Source organism: Camelina sativa, chromosome 15, assembly GCF_030686135.1.
Source record: "Camelina sativa cultivar CO46 ecotype springtype chromosome 15, ASM3068613v1".
NCBI classification, from domain to species: Eukaryota; Viridiplantae; Streptophyta; class Magnoliopsida; order Brassicales; family Brassicaceae; genus Camelina; species Camelina sativa.
Genome location: NC_141894.1, coordinates 8,355,359 through 8,372,767, shown reverse-complemented (window position 1 = coordinate 8,372,767; position 17,409 = coordinate 8,355,359). Strand labels below are relative to the sequence as shown.

Genomic DNA, 17,409 nt, shown 5'->3' with positions numbered 1-17,409 from the left:
TGTCAACTACACGAAATATATGTATTGCATGGTCACATATACCAACTATATGATGACATGTGCTCAACATCACAACCATCTTTTTCCGGTACACCGTTCATCAGAATCCGGTGTTGACCAGTGTTGACCGACGTTGACCGATGTTGACCAATAAAAATATGTAATTTTTTTTGTTTTTAATATTAAACAAAAAAAGTTTAGTTGAATTGTTTAGGAATCATTTATAGTGTTTTATAATGTAAAACATATATGGATCCAAAATAAAGATATATTGTATTTAATTCTATTAATTTAGTCTTATAATAGTTATTTTTTTCAATTTCAAAACTTAACTAAAATTGAAATAAAAATCATTCATAAGATATTAAAACTTAAATTCAAGCCAGATAATCTTGTTATAAAAATCAAATAAGAAAACTATTTATTTTCATTTTATTAATTTAAAAACATCAATTTCTTACTTAATTTATCTAAATAGAAAATTAATATTATTTAATATTCTCAACCACAAAAAATATTTCTACAACAAAAATACTTAGAACCAAACCCAATACATATCAAAATCATTAGAATTATTGAAAAAAATTTATATACTCATGGTAAAATAAAAATTTTAAGATCTGAAAAAACTATTAATGATTTTTCATTTCACTTTTATTAATTTTTGCAATATAAAAATATATTATATATCTGTCAATTCATCCAGTCTTATAATAGTTAGTTTCTTTTTCTATTGCAATTAAAAAAATCAACTTATTATTTGCTTTATTTAAATACAATGTTTTTTGTTATTTAATAAAAGAAATATATTTGATTGTAAACAACAAAAACACACAATATTTATTTTTAATATATAGAAGATCCAAAAAATTGAGTTTGCAAAACTATATATTTGTCTGTAGAAATATTAATATATATATATATATAGATTCAAAATTAAAATTACGAATTATAAGAATGAATACATTAAAGATGTAAAAAAAAAAAATTTTTTTGGTTTCTAATATTAAAAACAAAAAAAATTGCATATTTTTATTGATCAACATCGGTTAACGCCGGTCAATACTTGTCAACACCAGATTCTGATGAGCGGTGTACCGGAATAAGATGGTTGTGATGTTGAGCACATATCATCATATAATTGGTATATGTGACCATGCAATACATATAATTCGTGTAGTTGACAATACATTTTTAAAGTTGGGATGTGTGGCCATGTATTGAACAATACTTCGTGTAGCTGAGTATCTTTTTTCCGAGTAAAAATGTGACACTATTATAAAAAGGAAAAAAGATGGCTAACTACCTGAAGTATTGGAGAATGCATGGTCACACATGCCAAGTATAATATTGTATCCTCAACTACACGAAGTATATGTATTGCATGACCACATGCATGAACTATATGACGTTATGTAGTCAACACCATAGACATACAATCCGGTACACCGGTCGAATGATTCCGGCTAAGACCGACGTTGACTCCGGTGTTGACCAAGATTGACCAAAACAAATTGTATTTTAATTTTTTTCTATGAAAAAACAAAATAATAAATTACTATATTAAATTATTTATGAATTTTCATGATTAGAAAACATTCTATTCAATATCTAAATATCTTAGGTATCTCTAATGTATTTATTCTTATAATTAATTAATCTTTATTTTAAAAACTAAAATAATAGTTAAATAAAAATAATTAATAATTATTTTCAAGATATTTATAGATTTTATCTTGATTTTAGGATATGTTTGCAAAAGGATATAGAATAAGAGGATTTTTGCAAATGCCCTTATATTATATATTGAAAATAATTATATATCATTATATTTTATCTATTAAAAGTAAATAGTGTTAATTTTTTGTTATTGTTTACATGTTATTAGGAGTATGTAAATTTTTTAATAACCAAAGAGTATCTAAAATTTTGTATACTCTTTACCATGCAAATTTTAAAGTAAAGAATCATATACTCAAATCTTTTGCATATTATTTTCTAATGAAAATAGTTGAATTTGATTTTATTGATTCTTGTAGTATTTAAAATTTTAAATAATATGATGATCAGAGATTTATATATATAAAATCATTAATAATTACATATGTTATATATATATATATATATTTCTTGAAAATAATTATTAATAATTTTATTTAACTATTAGTTTAGCTTCAAAAATAAAAGTAACTAATTATAAGAATGAATATATTAGCTTCAAAAATACAATTTTTTGGTCAATGTTGGTCAATGCCGAAGTCAATGTTGGTCTTCGCTGGAATTATTCGACCGGTGTACCGGATTGTATGTCTATAGTGTTGACCACATAACGTCATATAGTTCATGCATGTGGCCATACAATATATATACTTCGTGTATTTGATGATACAATATTATATTTGGCATGTGTGACCATGCATTTGCTAATACTTGATGTAGCTAGCCATCTTTTTTCCTTATAAAAATATGAAATGAAAGAAGAATTTAATCCAAAAAAGTAGTCCATAGATTAATAAAATGAAAATTAACATATGAATATATGATATATCACAGAAGAGAGTAAACAAAATACATGAACATGATCAAGAGAATCGTATGATTTATGTTTGTAGAATTAAAGCCTCCTTGGTTAGTCATACCTCCACCTGAAATAGCACCCAAAAAAAAATACAATGTAACGTCTCAAAATCTAACATATTAAAAGAATCTAACAAACCAGTTCAATGAATCTAACCAACGATTACTGCAGCCTAAACTACATACTATAAGAAAAGTATTGTGTTGTCTTATTAGGACTAAAATGATCACGATAAACAAATTATGCACTCTGTTTGAAATTAATTTAAAAAAATGAGGGACTGAAACAGTAATTACCACATTCTCTCGTAGGGTTGTTGTTGGAACCGGGACATTGGCAAAGAAATATCTCCGTCTCGGCGTCGAAACCACACGTGCCACCTGACTTCCGGCAACGGTCACAACCAATCTCCGGCACCGCGTACGAAAGCTCAATTCCATAGGACCAATCCAAAGGAGCCACGCCTCTCATTTTCCCTTTGTCAATCGCCGTCGTGTAATGTGAGCAGTCCAAAATGTTCATACTCATCACCCGCACCGTATCGTAGCTAGTGAAACAGCAATACGGCGTCGTATGAACCGTACTATTACCTGAAAAGTGAATACACACAGATTTCAAAATTTGGGGGAAAAAATCGCTACATTAATTCAAATCGTTCGAATTAGGGATTAATTGAATTCATACCAGAGGGTGTTGTAGTGTTGAAGATGCGAAACGAGGCACAAGAGCTGTAAAGCTCGTCGCAAGAGTGGCCGGCGGCATTAAAACAGAGATTCCGGTAACGATTATGAACCGGAGAGTCGTTGGAACAGTTGAGAAGTGCGAAAACGGTGTCGTACGAAGGTCTGATAAGAGCGTTCTGTATATCAGACATCTTGAAATCGTGGTGAGGCTGAAGAATCGAGCAAGTAGACATCGCCGGATCGAAGATTACCATAGTGTTCTTCTCGTAATCGATGCTCTGGACTTTGTAGCTTCCGGAAGGAGTGGTGAAATATAGATCGGTGGAGCAATTGAACATTGCTTTGAACTGAGGAGATCCGCAGCCGACGTCGATGCCGAACGGGTAGCTTATTGGGATGTTGCCGCATAGTGTACGGCACGATGTTGATGCTGAGGTTGTTAATGGCGGAAATGTTAGGGTTGTGACTGTGTAGAGGAAGGAGAAGAAGATGAAGAGCTTCCTCATTGTTGTTGTCTTCTCTACTTTGCTGAATTTTTTTTTCCTCTTTCCCTTTCTTTTCTATCTAAAAAGGTTTATGGAAATTTGAATTTATATTAAATGAAACCTCGTTATGGTATAATTTGTTAATTTATTATCCTAATAATAGTTTATGTATATTTTTTTTTTGACATAAGTTTGGAATATTATCTTGAAATTGTTTTTTTCTTTAACTTCCTTGTTTTGTGAGATATTATTTCTTTGTAATTTTTTTTTTAATTTGTTTGTCAAATAGTTAAAATTTGGATATATTGAAAAATATTACTCCCTCAGTTTTTTAAGAAAAAAATACCCTAAAATAGCACTAAAACAAGTTTTATGGACAACTATAGCACACATCCCATAAATTTCCAAAAATAGCACTATTTAATACATTAAAATACTTAAAATTAATTTTTAGAATTTTTTTTAAGTTTGGGTTCTCAATTTCACATTTAGTGTATAGTTTTGAGAGGTAAGGTATAGTTTCACATTTACTTTTTGAATTTAGAATTTAATTTTAAAAGATTAATTTTGAAATATAGTGATATTTTTGGAATTTTAGAGATGTGCTAAATTTGGAAAAAAACTTATTTTGGTGCTATTTTTGAGAATCTTTTCTTTTTAATAGTTGATCTTTTAGAAGGAAAATTTTCTTATACATTATATGAATATTTCAGTTTCCAATGCATAACTAATTAGTTTTTAATTGTTTTTGACTTTTAATATTTTGCATATAATTTTATCATTGGTTAAATAGTGTTTATATAATTAATAATTAATGTTTTAGTTTAAAAGTAAGTAAACAAAAACAAAAAAAAAGAATAAATATCAATCAACCTAAATACAAAATACTAATTTGGGATGTGTGTTAGAATATTGGAAAACGTGTTTTAAAGTTGTTCATCACTTGGATGATAAGTTTGTTATGCTCATATACAATCTAAAAGTGATTACGATTTTCATCCAAGTTTACTTTTCATATTTTCATAACAAAATTACTAATTTACTTGTTGCCCTATTAGTACATTAAAAACTTTTACATGACTTAAGGCTTAAGCTTACCTATAATGGTCATATTTGTGCCTATTTAAACAGCATACATGCAAACACAATAACTCATAATTCATCTTAATTCTTAAAACACATACAACTTTACCAAAGAAATTAATAAGCTCTCCATTGATCAAGCAATGTAGGCTCTCAAAGTTATAGGTAATGAATAATGACACTCTTTGTCTTTTAATTCACTTTCTTTCTATTACATACAACAAATCACTACAACAAATATGTACATTGATAGCAGACGGATATAGCTCATTTTCCGTCACTGCTATGAAAGATGAGATTTTTTTTCGCTTACTTTTTAATAGCATCTTATTAACGCTATGATAGGAAAATTATGTAGCGGGAAACAAAAGTGACTTTTGTCCGCCAATACTTAGTGAAATTATTCACTTAATCGCCAAATAAAAAAAAAACCCAAAAACTCGACACACTCTCTCTCTCTCTCTCGTTACAACCTAAGCTCAACCTAAGAAGATTTCTTCTTCTAAATTCTCTGTGTGTGCTCAAATTCTTCTAAATTTCTTATCAATTCTTCAGTTTTATCGCCGTTTGTGAAAAGCCCCAATTTCGCCGTTTGTGAAAAGCCCCAATTTCGCCCTAAATCTCCATATCCATCGCAATTGATAGCTCGAATCCATTTTTGAGGCATGTCTTTCTTCTTCCTCCTAATTTCGTTATTTGTTTCGATTATTTGTGATTTCAAACAGCTTTTGATTTCGATAAGGGTCAGATTTAGTTATCTGTTTTGTTAGGGTTCGATTTATCTAGATTTATTTCGTTATCTGTTTTTTAGGGTTCGATTATTTACAGATTTTGAGAATGTGGAGTTTCGAATCCATCTGTTTTGTTAGGGTTCGATTATTTACAGATTTGACTCAAAAATAGCTTTTGGATTTGAGTATTTGCGCCTTCATAAACTGAACGATTTTTTTTTTTTCCCAAGTGTTGGTGATTGAAATGTTGGGGAACTGAAGCTTCTCATTTCTCTGTACTCACACAACAGGTTAGTATCACTCAACCAATAGTTAAACATTATTATTACACACGAATATTGGTGATTGCTATGTTTTGTCCTTTGAGTCTGATTCGTATAAATAGTGATTAGATTAGTGAGATTTTACACAGTTAGATATTGGTTTAAGAGCATCTGTATGTGTCTGAAGTAGTGCAGTATTGTCTGAATTGTTGCTTAATGTGAGCTTTGTATAATATGTATCTCTATTTTATCTATAAAGGTTAAAATTTATATTATAACATATAATGTTGGACAAGGCATGGGTGCATCTATGCAGGTAAGGAATTATATTTCATAATTAGGTTTTATTTTGGGTTTGGATACTTTAAGATGTTCTTTTAGTTATGATTTTTTTCTTTAATTATCCATTGAAGAGCTGATCCTGGTTATAAAAGTGGAGCTTGGAAATTTGTAAGGGATGTGTCTGCGGCTTTAGGTGACATAGAAATGATAATATGTCCTTGTAAAGACTGTCGTAATGTAGTACGACAGTTAAACAGTGTTGTGGTTGAGCATCTTGTAATAAGAGGGATGGATGAGGCATACAAGGTGCATAGTGATTGGTATCATCATGGAGATGTGAAGTCAGTAGATGAATTTCAAAGTAAACCAACTCAGTGGAATGAGGAAGTTTTTGAGTTATATAAAGCTGCTGAATTTTTTGATCAAGAGTTGGCTTTTAGAGGTGACTTAGCTGACCAACCTGTGGGCGACTTAAGTGAGATTGCAGAGGGTGAGGACCAACAAGAGGATGAGTTCCTTGCAAAGATCCGGGATGCTGAAACCCCACTATACCCTAGCTGTTCAAACCACAGCAAGTTATCGGCTATTGTGACTTTGTTTAGGATTAAGACACATAATGGCTGGTCGGATAAGAGCTTCAATGAACTGCTTCAGACATTGCCAAGCATGTTGCCAGATGGTAATGTCTTTCACACATCATTGTATGATGTCAAGAAATTTTTAAAGAGCTTTCATATGGGATATGAAAAGATCGACGCATGTGTTAATGATTGCTGCCTCTTCAGAAAGAAGTTAAAGAAGCTTGATAAATGTCCCAAATGTAATGCTTCACGGTGGAAGACTAATAAGCGGACTAATGAGGTAAAGAAAGGTGTCCCACAGAAAGTATTAAGATATTTTCCAATTATACCAAGGCTGAAGAGAATGTTCAGATCAGAGGACATGGCTAAGGACTTACGGTGGCATTACACTAACAAGAGCACTGATGGAAAACTTCGACATCCAGTAGATTCTGTTACATGGGCTCAGATGAATGAGAAGTATCCTTCATTTGCAGCTGAAGAAAGGAACATACGGCTTGGGCTGTCCACAGATGGATTTAATCCATTCAACATGAAGAATAGTAATTATAGTAGCTGGCCTGTGCTATTGGTAAACTACAATTTGCCTCCTCACCTTTGTATGAAGAAGGAGAATATAATGTTGACATTATTGATTCCTGGTCCACAACAACCAGGTAATAATATTGATGTCTACCTAGAACCTCTTATTGAGGATTTGAATCATCTGTGGAAGAATGGAGAGCTAACGTATGATGCTTTTAGTAAAAGTACATTTACTCTAAAGGCAATGCTTCTCTGGACCATTAGTGATTTTCCTGCGTATGGAAATCTTGCTGGTTGTAAAGTAAAAGGTAAAATGGGATGTCCTATGTGTGGGAAAAATACTGATAGTATGTGGTTGAAGTTTAGCAGGAAACATGTCTACATGTGTCATAGAAAAGGTTTGGCTCCAACACACAGATATAGGGAAAAGAAGACTTGGTTTGATGGAAAAGTTGAGCATAGGAGAAAGTCAAGAATTTTAACTGGTCATGAAGTTCATCAGAATCTGAAAAACTTCCAAAATGATTTCGGAAATGTGAAAAAGGCTGGGATGAAGAGAAAGAGAACTGTCTATAAAGAACCAGTGTTTGACAGTGATGATGATGAAAGTGAATCCGATGAAGATGAGGAAGTAGAAGTAGATGAAGATGAGTTATCAAGGTGGAAGAAAAGATCCATTTTATTTACTCTGCCTTATTGGGAAGGCATATATGTGCAAGAGTAGATTCTTGATTCATTTATATATATATATATATATATATATATATATGTTTTTGTTTATGGTTGATGTTTGTTGAATGTTGTAGATTTTATGATGTATTCTATTATATAAGTTCTACGTGATTAAGTTTCTGTTCTAAGTGATTAATTTTCTGTTTACGCAGGTGAATTAAAATGGGTGGAACTAAAAAGAAGGTTGGAGGGAAGAAGGGTGGAGGAAAAAGAAAGAGAAAGTCTAAGGATGATGACGAACCTGAGTTTATTTGTACTGTGGAGGCCCAACCTGTAGCAACAGAACAGCATGTGGAGGCCCAACCTGTAGCAACAGAACAGCATGTGGAGGAAGAGGAGCATCATTCCGAAGAACCACAAACTCAACAGCAACCAGAAGAACCAGTAGGAGAGTTTGTGTTGTCTGAAGAACATGAGCAGCCTGCTACGCGTAAAAGAAAACGAGGACCAACAAAGATGAAAAACCTAGCCAAGGATCCATCTGTTAGAGTGAAAGTTGATTACAATGTACTTGGAGTAGCGGTTGGTCCAGGGTCAGTCAAGTTGGCATCATATGTAGGGACATTGATGCGAGAACACATCCCTATCAACATACCTAACTGGAAGAAAGTGAGTCCAGATCTTAAAACACTTCTCTGGAGATCTGTTCAGGTAACAAGAATTTTTTTTTGTTTTTAAAAAGTCTCTCAATTGAACATGTTTACTTTTATAGTTATGGTGTGAGTGTAAGTGAATGCAGGCAAGGTTTGAGCTTGATGAAGATTGGCAAAGGATATCTGTGATTCACCAGATGGGACATTTGTGGCGATCACACAAGTCTGTCACGGTGAAGGCTATAAATTTGGCTGCAAATAACCAAGAGAGGATGAATTTGAGACCACCAAATATTGGTCCTGTTGATTGGCAAAAATTTGTCAAACTCAAAACTAGTGCTGCATTTAAGGTAATTACTTGTGATTATAATTGTTTAGTAGTTGATTGGTGATTAGTAATTAACATGTTTCATTATTAGGCCGTGAGTGAGAAATATAAAGCAAAAAGAAAGAATCAGATACCTCACACCACTAGTCGTAAAGGGATCAGCAGACTAACAGAAGAAATGGCAAGCATATATACTACAACTATGTTGTTTATTATTATACATAGTGCTTGTACTGTTACTGAAATTTTGTTTTCTGGAACAGAAAGCTGAAAGTGAAGATCCTTCCAGCGTGACAAGACTAGATGTTTGGATCAAGTCTCGCACCAAAAAGGATGGTACACCAGTAGATACGAATGCAGCTGATTTGATTGTAAGTCTGAATAGAGTTGTACACCAGTAAATAGTGTGTTATCGACTAGTAAAACCTGAAACTGTCTTTATGTTTTTCAGCAAAAAGCAGCTGAAATTGGTGGAAGTGATGCTCCAGCATTTTTAACAAATCCAGATGAAGATCACCTCGCCAAGCTTTTAGGATCTGACAATTCTGGTAGGCTGAGGGCAATGGGTAGAGGCATGAGTAAGACCAAATTAGCTTGTTTACAAATGCAGAGCAAGTGTATGGCTGAAATGGAAGAGCGGCAAGTAAAATTAGTAAAACAGGTCAATGCCTTGGAAAGTGAACTTGGCAGAATCAAGAATCAGGTTAGATACTTAAGAGTTCTCTACTATTCATCAGCCAGTTAGAGTAATATAAATTGATGTTATTTTTGTTTATGTTACAGAGACCAGAAGCTGAAATGGATGAAAACTCAGCTGCAAGAGTAACATATTCTTACTTCTTTTCATATCAGCTAAGTGATTCTTCTTAGTGTCGTTTATGATTCTTAGTTGCTCATGAAATTGTTGCAGAGTGTAAACAAAAGAGCACATCCTAAGTGTGTGTTTGTTGATTGGTCTGACATTGATGAAAATGTTGGTGAGGGTCGGATTCTTTCTTCTGATCCGGATGACATAGTGAATGACTGTCGTCTTGGCCCTTATGATCTCAAAGTGTTAGTTGAAGCTGCATATAAACCAGATGCATTTCTATGGAGACCTGCACAAAAGATCTTTCATATGAAAGAAGCTGTTGGACATATAATCGCATGGCCAACTGATAAGTGTAGACTGGTAGACAACAACATCCAAATGGAAGACATTGCCCCTATGGTATTTATAATTTCTAGCAATGTGTTAGCAATGTATTACCCCTGTCTATAATGCTAATTAATTATATTGGATTTGTTTACTGATTGTGTTTAACAGGGTATACAAGGAAACAAATGTAAACTATTGGATTTGTCTAAGGGTGACGTCATTGTTGCTGAGGGGCGTTGGGAGACACAAGAACCAAGTGCGTTGGTTAACGGAATTCCTCTTGGACCAAAAGCAGTTAAAGTATTTGTGGATTCAGTAAAGCAGCCTGATACATCACTATGGAGACCTACAGCTGAAATGTCATTTCTTGAGGACTGTTTGATGGCTTACGTATCTTGGCCCCTGAGTAAGGTTGATTTTGAAAATCCCTCAACTCCAACTGGTCAGAATGCTACATCACATGCTTCTTTGTCTGCATCAAAGGCCAAGTCTGCAGCCACAGCTTCTAAGTCTGCTACAGAGTCCAAAACTTCAGCAACAGCTTCAAAGGCTGCATCGCAGGCCAAATCTGCATCTATGTCTTCTAAGTCTGCATCTGGTTCTGAGTCTCCTGTTGATGATGCAACGGGTCCAATATCACCAATAAAGAATACTTTACCATCACAGTCTCCTCTCAGGAAGTCTCCAGTAAGTGTTTTCATATGTTATGAAGTTGTTTTTGTTAATTATATGATGACTGATGGTTTATATTGTAAACATGGCAGCGCATTAATAAAGTTATTTCCAAGGAGAATAAGAAGTGCAAGTTGATGGATTTAACTGAAAAGAATAGGGTTGTGGCTGAAGGACGATGGGGAACAAATGATCCAGAACATAAGGTTCACTTTACTCGCTTGGGTTCTAATGCAGTTAAAGTGTGGATAGATGTTGTGAAGGTGAAAAATGTAAAAGTTTGGAGGCCATCCGATGAAATAGAGATTATTGAAGATGCACTTAGCTCCTGCATTGCTTGGCCAGAGAACAAGGTCATTATGTCTTAAACTGATGGTTTTATTGTGTAATGTTAAGTACTTGAGATTGCTTGTTTATTTTGGATGTTCTTGAGACTTTGATGGTAAACTGATGTTCTTGAGACTTTTGTTATGTATTTTGGATCTGAGACGTTTATTAATCAGATTTTATGAGATTTTATAAAACAGGTTATGTGTGCTATAATCACATATCAGAAAATGCTATAAAAGTACAGGTAAACGTTATGATAAAAGAATATACCATAGCACAGTAAACAAGATAAAACAGCATTTCGCAACAGCTATATTAGATATGTATAACATAGCACGAAAAATTAAATATTGTATAAATTTTTGCAAAATTATAATCTTGATAATACAGCAGTTTATTAGAGCTATGCTATAAAACTATAACATAGCACGAAAAAACAAATGTTGTATAAATTTTTTCAAAATTATGATCTTGATAATATAGCAATTTCTTAAAGCTATGTTATATTTTTATAACATAGCATACGTAATAAGTGCTATTGTATATGGGGTACATATAATAACAGTGCCCTAAAACAGCGCTCATGAAAACGCTATCAAAGACCTATGATAGCGTTTTTCTCTGGTTAACAATGTGCATATTTGTTGTAGTGAATTGTTCATCGACTGTCAGATTATAGCTTTAAAAATTTTAAAAGTATCACTACGCTTTTATAATTTTGTTTTTTAAAAAATTTAATTTTAGAATTTTATGTACACAATTGTTAATTTTGGTTGAAATCAATCAGATTAAGCTGTCAAAACAAAAAGTGTTGCTGGCATGCTAACATAACAATTAAAAACTTATGTTTTGTTTATATTTTCCATATGTTTTGCTTAATTTTTTTCTTTTTTTTACAAAAGTATATGTAATATGTCTTCAATTTTCTGATGTTAAAAACCCGTTCGAGGAAATTTATCTATAAAAAATTTGATATTAGATATTAAATATGTAAATCATAATGAATATATTTTAGGAATTTTCAGTAACATTAAATTTGTTGTCTTCATCTACTATTTTGGAAAAAAAAAATTATTCAAAAAAAAAAAAAAACTAATTTGCTGCCAGAACAAATCACACCTACAATTTCGATCTAAATCATTTACTTTAACCGATCTCAGGAAAAACGCACGGGCATCGAGGAGTGTGGTACATATGCCATTTTTGGTATCGTGTGTATGTTAACCATTAACGGTGCAGTTGGAGTTTATTCAGCTACTACGGGGTATCTACTATCGATTATTTCATACTGGTAAGATATCTCAAGTTACATTTTAATGCAAACCTAACTAGTATTTATTTACAGAATACTTTCGTAGAAAAAAAAACTAATCTTGAAACCACTTCAATATACTACGCAAATATGTTGTATGAAAGTAATGAACTTTTAGAATAATTGTTTTTTCTTCTGGATTAGAATAATTGTTTTTACTGGATTAGAACAAAAAGAAATTACTGGATCAGAAAATCTCACATCACATTCCTTCGGCTTTGTAGAAATTTATAGAAATTAATAGTTCTATTTAACAGCAAACTATAACTGGTTTTTTTTTTGGGTTTTGGTGTCCGGTGTGTATAGGCATCAAAGCTATTGTATTGGGTTTCATGATTGGCTTAGGGCAAGTCATGATTTATCGATACATCAAATTCATCACTAATTAATGAAGATTAAACGGACGACTACCATCTCGTCGTGGATCAGATCGCTACTTTTATATTACTAAATACTCCCTCCGTTTTAATATATTGGATGTTTTGAGGTTTATTTAGTGTTTCAAAATATAGGATGTTTTCAATTTTCTATGCAGTTTTAGATTAGTTTAATACTTTATATTATGCAGTATTGTTTATGATTGGTTAAACTTTGATAAAGTAGTGTTTTCTTAATCTGCGTGTTTTACTCAAAACATCCTATATTTGTCGTTGAAAATTGGGTTTCATTCAGTAAAATACTTTTTTTTTTTTTGACAAACTCAGTAAAATACTTATGTATGGGGTAATATATGAATATAGTGTTGTTGTCTTGTCGTTTGATAATAAATTAATTCACAAATGAACTTGATTACATTTTGCTTTTAATTTGCTTACTATTTGTTTTTTTTTTGTTTGTCAGCTTGTTTTGTTTCAAAAGAAAATTACTTGTTTTTTTGAGTAAATAAGAAAATTACATGATAAATATACTATGTTATCAGTTTAGCTGACATTTTGTTGAATTTACTGATCCATTAGGTTAATGCATACAGAACAAATAATTGTGCTTATTTCGACTAAAATAGTAATACTAGAAAAGCAAATTTAAGATAATTGAATTAACCTGAAATCTAACAAATTTATCACATATAAAAAGCGATTTATCCAATATTACCGGCAGTAAGAAAAAGAATGCAGAATTTATAATCATAAATTATTTTAATTTTAGAATTGTATGTACACAATTGTTAATTTTGGTTGAATTCAATCAGATTGGAGCTGTCAAAACAAAAAGTGTTGCTCGAATGCTGACCTGTTTTAGCAACCATGTTATTTGTACAAGGATTTACATGGTGCTTATATGCGTTCCTACTAGATGAAATTAACTTCTACTATCTGATAATGATTGTTGGGGCTAGAAACAACAATTAGAAGAATAAGTTTGTAAAATGAGATCTGGGCAGACTTTCGGTACAAATCGACTTAGAACTATGAAAAACAACGAACTGGACTTTTGTGTTCACTTTTTCTATTGATTCGCTCTAAGCTTGATTACATGTGTTGTGTCCTTCATATTCATCTGCTATTTAAACTAAAATTCCTCGAAACCCTTCCTGAACGTCTCGCTGCAATCTCGGCTCCCCAATCTCGATTTCTTCTCCAGGTTGACTTCATCCTCCTGCTCGGGTTTTCCTCCATGGGCCCTTACTGGGCCTCTTTTCCTGGCCTGCGCGTACGCCCTAATGGGCTTATTTGGTGGGCCTTATGATCGTCGAAACCCACCACCAACAATTGCCCCCCAGCCTTTTAACCTATTTTTGGAGGGTTGAAAGGCGAATATCCAGAGAATCTTTCATGTCGTTTCGGTTTCGCGATCTTCCTCGGGGAAGGCTCAATGAATCTAGGCTTCCGAGATCTTCGTGATGATTACCCCTCTCTCCTAAGATCCAACGGTGGAGCCGAAAGGTTTGAACGGTTTAGATTAGAGGAGAGAGAGATTCGTGGGATTATAAAGAACGACGTCAATTATGACCTATAAGTCATAAATCACACGTCTCGTCATAACCACGCACTCATCCACTACTTCAAGGTAATTTTCTTAACCTTCTCTCCTCTGCTCAGTTATTTCTAAGTTTTGATTTCTAGGTTTGCTAGCTCTACTATTTCGCGTTTATCGTTCAGTCCGATCTCGCTCGTTTAGGTTAGTTGATTTCACAATTTTAAAAACTCATACCATCATGGCTCCACTTGAACTCTGGGGAAACCATATCCCGCCGATTACATCGGCCAAGCACCTCGCCGATCTCCGTCAGAAGCACGGAGTTCCTCCAAACGTGGAGATGATACTCCGTTCCGACGATCCGTTTTCTCTGGAGACCGTTCCGCCGGGTTTCTGCTGCGCGTACACTGTGTATTTCGAAAAGTGTGGGCTCGTGTTCCCTATCCCGAGGATTATCTTTCGGATCCTCCAACGCCTTCGAATGGCGTTTCCCCAGATGTGTCCGAACTTTGTTCGGCACGTCATGGGGGTATACGTTCGAGGTCGCGAACTTGGATTTGAACTCGGGGTCGACGACATCCTCCGGTTGTACCTTATCAAACATAACTCCGGGTTTCCCGGGACATTCTACACCTGTCGCCGCCGCAGCCCGGAAATAATTCAGGCGCTTCCGGGGAAGGACGACCGGTGGCGGGAAAAATATTTTTACTTCCGAGTTACTCCGGCAGCGGTGGGGGACTACGACTTTGCTCGTCTCCCCACCCAATGGGCCGCATGCGTTGGTCAGAATGACCCCTTAGTTTCTAGTTATCATTCGTTGCCGCCAAGATTACAGCGTTTATTTGTCGTACTAACTGTTTTGCCCCTTTTTTTGTTGCATGGCAGATTCAGAAGAACCTCCGAAAATACCGGCAACCCGAGAACTAATTGAGAGGCTACGAGCAGGCGAGGTACGGTGGAACTCATTCACGCGAGCTCGTATCATAGCAGCCCTCAACGCCCCGTTAGTCCGAAACACTACAGCTCCGGTCCCGCCGCTTCCTGCTAACCAAGCGAGGAGCGAAAGAGCAGACAACTCCCCCGCTCGCAGAGGTAATGGTTTTTTTTTTTTTTCTTTTTTTTTACTTAGTCCTTTATGCGCAAAAGTCATGCACGTAGGGGATCGCTCACCCCCTGTTCATTTTTGTGCTGCTCGTAACCAGAATTAAGTTCTTCTTCGACCTCAACCCCACTACGCACCATGGTTAGGAAGCCGTCACTCCGTGAACTCAGGGAGCAATCGCAGCAACCCCGAAGGGTCCGAGCCGGCGATGTTGATGCCGCGCTGGCCAATGCTCTTCGAGCCGCTCAGCCCGCACCGTCTCGGGTAGTTAGCGAGGAGGTGAACCAAGCCCCCATGATCCCAACCGGTCCTTCTGGTCCGGCTAAGGAGGTCATGCTCGTCAGTTCGCAGTCGACTCATGGCGAGCCGTCTCCGATGCCAAAAAGGGCTCGCACGGACAATCCCCGAGTCCCTGAGACGAGGAGCCGTGAAAGCCGTGGAGGCTACCCCGCGGGTGGTAACCCGGAGGCTCCAGCTGGAGAGCCGACTCTCTCTGGAAACGGGTCATTGTCGAGCCGCCCGTTTCATTGGAGGTTTGCTCACTCCCGGGACTCCCCGGCGGTAGAGGACCACCTTTTCCGTCACCTGAAGACGGCTAACTGCCAGGTCCCACTCGTGAAGGATCTCGTCGAGAGAGAAGCATACATCGAGGCGATGGCGGCCCATGCGAAGGTACCGTTCCTTCTTTGCTCTTACCTTTACTCGTTTCTTTCCCTGCTGGGCGTAGTATGTTTATTTCTGTTTTCTTTTGATCCGTTTGCAGTCCGTTGCTGCTGACAACAAGCTGATCACGCTTTATGAGCGGAGGCTTAAGGATACCCCGCAGGCTGCTGAGCTTGAGAACACAACGCGGGTGGTTCATGAGCTGACGACGGCTCTCAAGGCTGCTCAAGAGAGAGAGGGAGCTGCAAATGGCAAGGTTGCGAGCCTAGAGGACGAGCTAACGTCCTTGAGGAGTATTCAGGATAAGCTCCTTTCCGTTGAAGCTGACCTCGCTTCCGCCCAGGATGCTCATGCGATGGCGGCAAGGGACCGGGATTTCTTGAAAACGGAGAACCGATGGCTGAAGGAGAAAGCCGAGGGTATCGACCAGAAACATGCGGAGGCGACTCGTCGAGCTGTTCGTGAGGCCAAGGAGCGGATGTCCCAAGACTACCGGGCGGTGCTGGATTCAGTGAAGAGCAAGTGGGAGAGGAAGAAAGAGCAGACCGCGGTCGAGAGCGATCTCGCAGAGATCGAGTCCAACCTTCTTTTGATCAACCAGATCGACGAGGGGAGGACATCAATTGCGGAGGAGGTGCAAGTTCTTGAGACGCAGCAGGCGGTCCTTGCGGTTAGGTCCAACTCCTTGGCGGTTTCGGACTTTTCGGTGAGCAAATTGGACCTTCCTCAGATCTCGGAAGACTCGGTCGCGCCCATGGAGGTTGACGCCGGAACCGGGGTCCCGCGCGGTCTGGACGAGCATGGGAGCAACGCGAGTGCCGCGAAGAATCCGGAGGCTGGGACCGGGGAAGAAGACGTTTGAGTTATGGTTTCTTTATTTTATTTATCGTTTTGAACTTGCGTTATTTGCCCGAAAGGGCTTTTAAATCTTTTGTTATGACTTGCCCGGGGGGGTTTTAACCCAAGACTTTATTTCTTTTTGTTTTTTGGAATCAACTGCCTGGGGAGGCATTTAAACCCTTGTTCTTTTCATATTGTCTTTGTTAACTGTTTCAGGTCGAAACGCGTGAGTTCTAATATGTACTCGGGGTATACGGAACTCTCCTAGGCCGGCTTACGGACGGCGGGAAATGTTCCCCGGGCACTTAATTTGTGAAATCCGTAGAATTCACTAAAAATTTGCTATTTGGGGATAAAGTCCCTTGAGGTTTTCCAAATTGGGTAGTGAAATCTTATTTTCTTTCACGTGAGGTCGTGGGGTGCGGACTGTTAGCTAGAGCTGTGTTGACCTTGTTGTTTATTTTTTGTTTTTGATGAAGTGTTTGAAAAAGTTTGAAACGGTTGCAAGACAGTGCGAAATTCGCATGTGCTGTTTGGTGTAGTAGGTACGTTTATTTGTAGGCAATTTCGT

The 17,409-nt window shown here is 36.1% G+C and overlaps 4 protein-coding genes across 4 annotated transcripts; 3 read left to right on the top strand and 1 right to left on the bottom strand.

Moving 5' to 3' along the window:
* Positions 1 to 2,483: 2,483 nt before the first annotated feature.
* On the bottom strand, positions 2,484 to 3,825 carry LOC104746080 (uncharacterized). The gene is made up of 3 exons (XM_010467477.3): positions 3,263 to 3,825; positions 2,875 to 3,168; positions 2,484 to 2,645 (listed from the first exon to the last, which is right to left on the bottom strand). The coding sequence occupies exons 1-3, from the start codon at positions 3,765 to 3,767 to the stop codon at positions 2,548 to 2,550; spliced, it is 897 nt and encodes a 298-aa protein (XP_010465779.2). The 5' UTR covers positions 3,768 to 3,825; the 3' UTR covers positions 2,484 to 2,547.
* A 1,837-nt stretch (positions 3,826 to 5,662) lies between these two features.
* Positions 5,663 to 11,198, top strand: LOC104735021 (uncharacterized). The gene is made up of 10 exons (XM_087486872.1): positions 5,663 to 5,850; positions 8,096 to 8,594; positions 8,683 to 8,886; positions 8,956 to 9,045; positions 9,128 to 9,235; positions 9,316 to 9,567; positions 9,648 to 9,686; positions 9,775 to 10,074; positions 10,171 to 10,689; positions 10,767 to 11,198. The coding sequence occupies exons 2-10, from the start codon at positions 8,106 to 8,108 to the stop codon at positions 11,040 to 11,042; spliced, it is 2,277 nt and encodes a 758-aa protein (XP_087342998.1). The 5' UTR covers positions 5,663 to 5,850; positions 8,096 to 8,105; the 3' UTR covers positions 11,043 to 11,198.
* LOC147926400 (uncharacterized) lies at positions 5,791 to 7,935 on the top strand. Its single transcript, XM_087487051.1, has 2 exons — positions 5,791 to 6,139; positions 6,237 to 7,935. The coding sequence occupies exons 1-2, from the start codon at positions 6,108 to 6,110 to the stop codon at positions 7,933 to 7,935; spliced, it is 1,731 nt and encodes a 576-aa protein (XP_087343177.1). The 5' UTR covers positions 5,791 to 6,107.
* A 3,273-nt stretch (positions 11,199 to 14,471) lies between the features above and the next one.
* Positions 14,472 to 16,860, top strand: LOC104715712 (uncharacterized). Its single transcript, XM_087487050.1, has 4 exons — positions 14,472 to 15,015; positions 15,119 to 15,325; positions 15,436 to 16,007; positions 16,099 to 16,860. Exons 1-4 carry the CDS (start codon positions 14,472 to 14,474, stop codon positions 16,858 to 16,860), a joined length of 2,085 nt encoding a protein of 694 aa, XP_087343176.1.
* Positions 16,861 to 17,409: the final 549 nt, after the last annotated feature.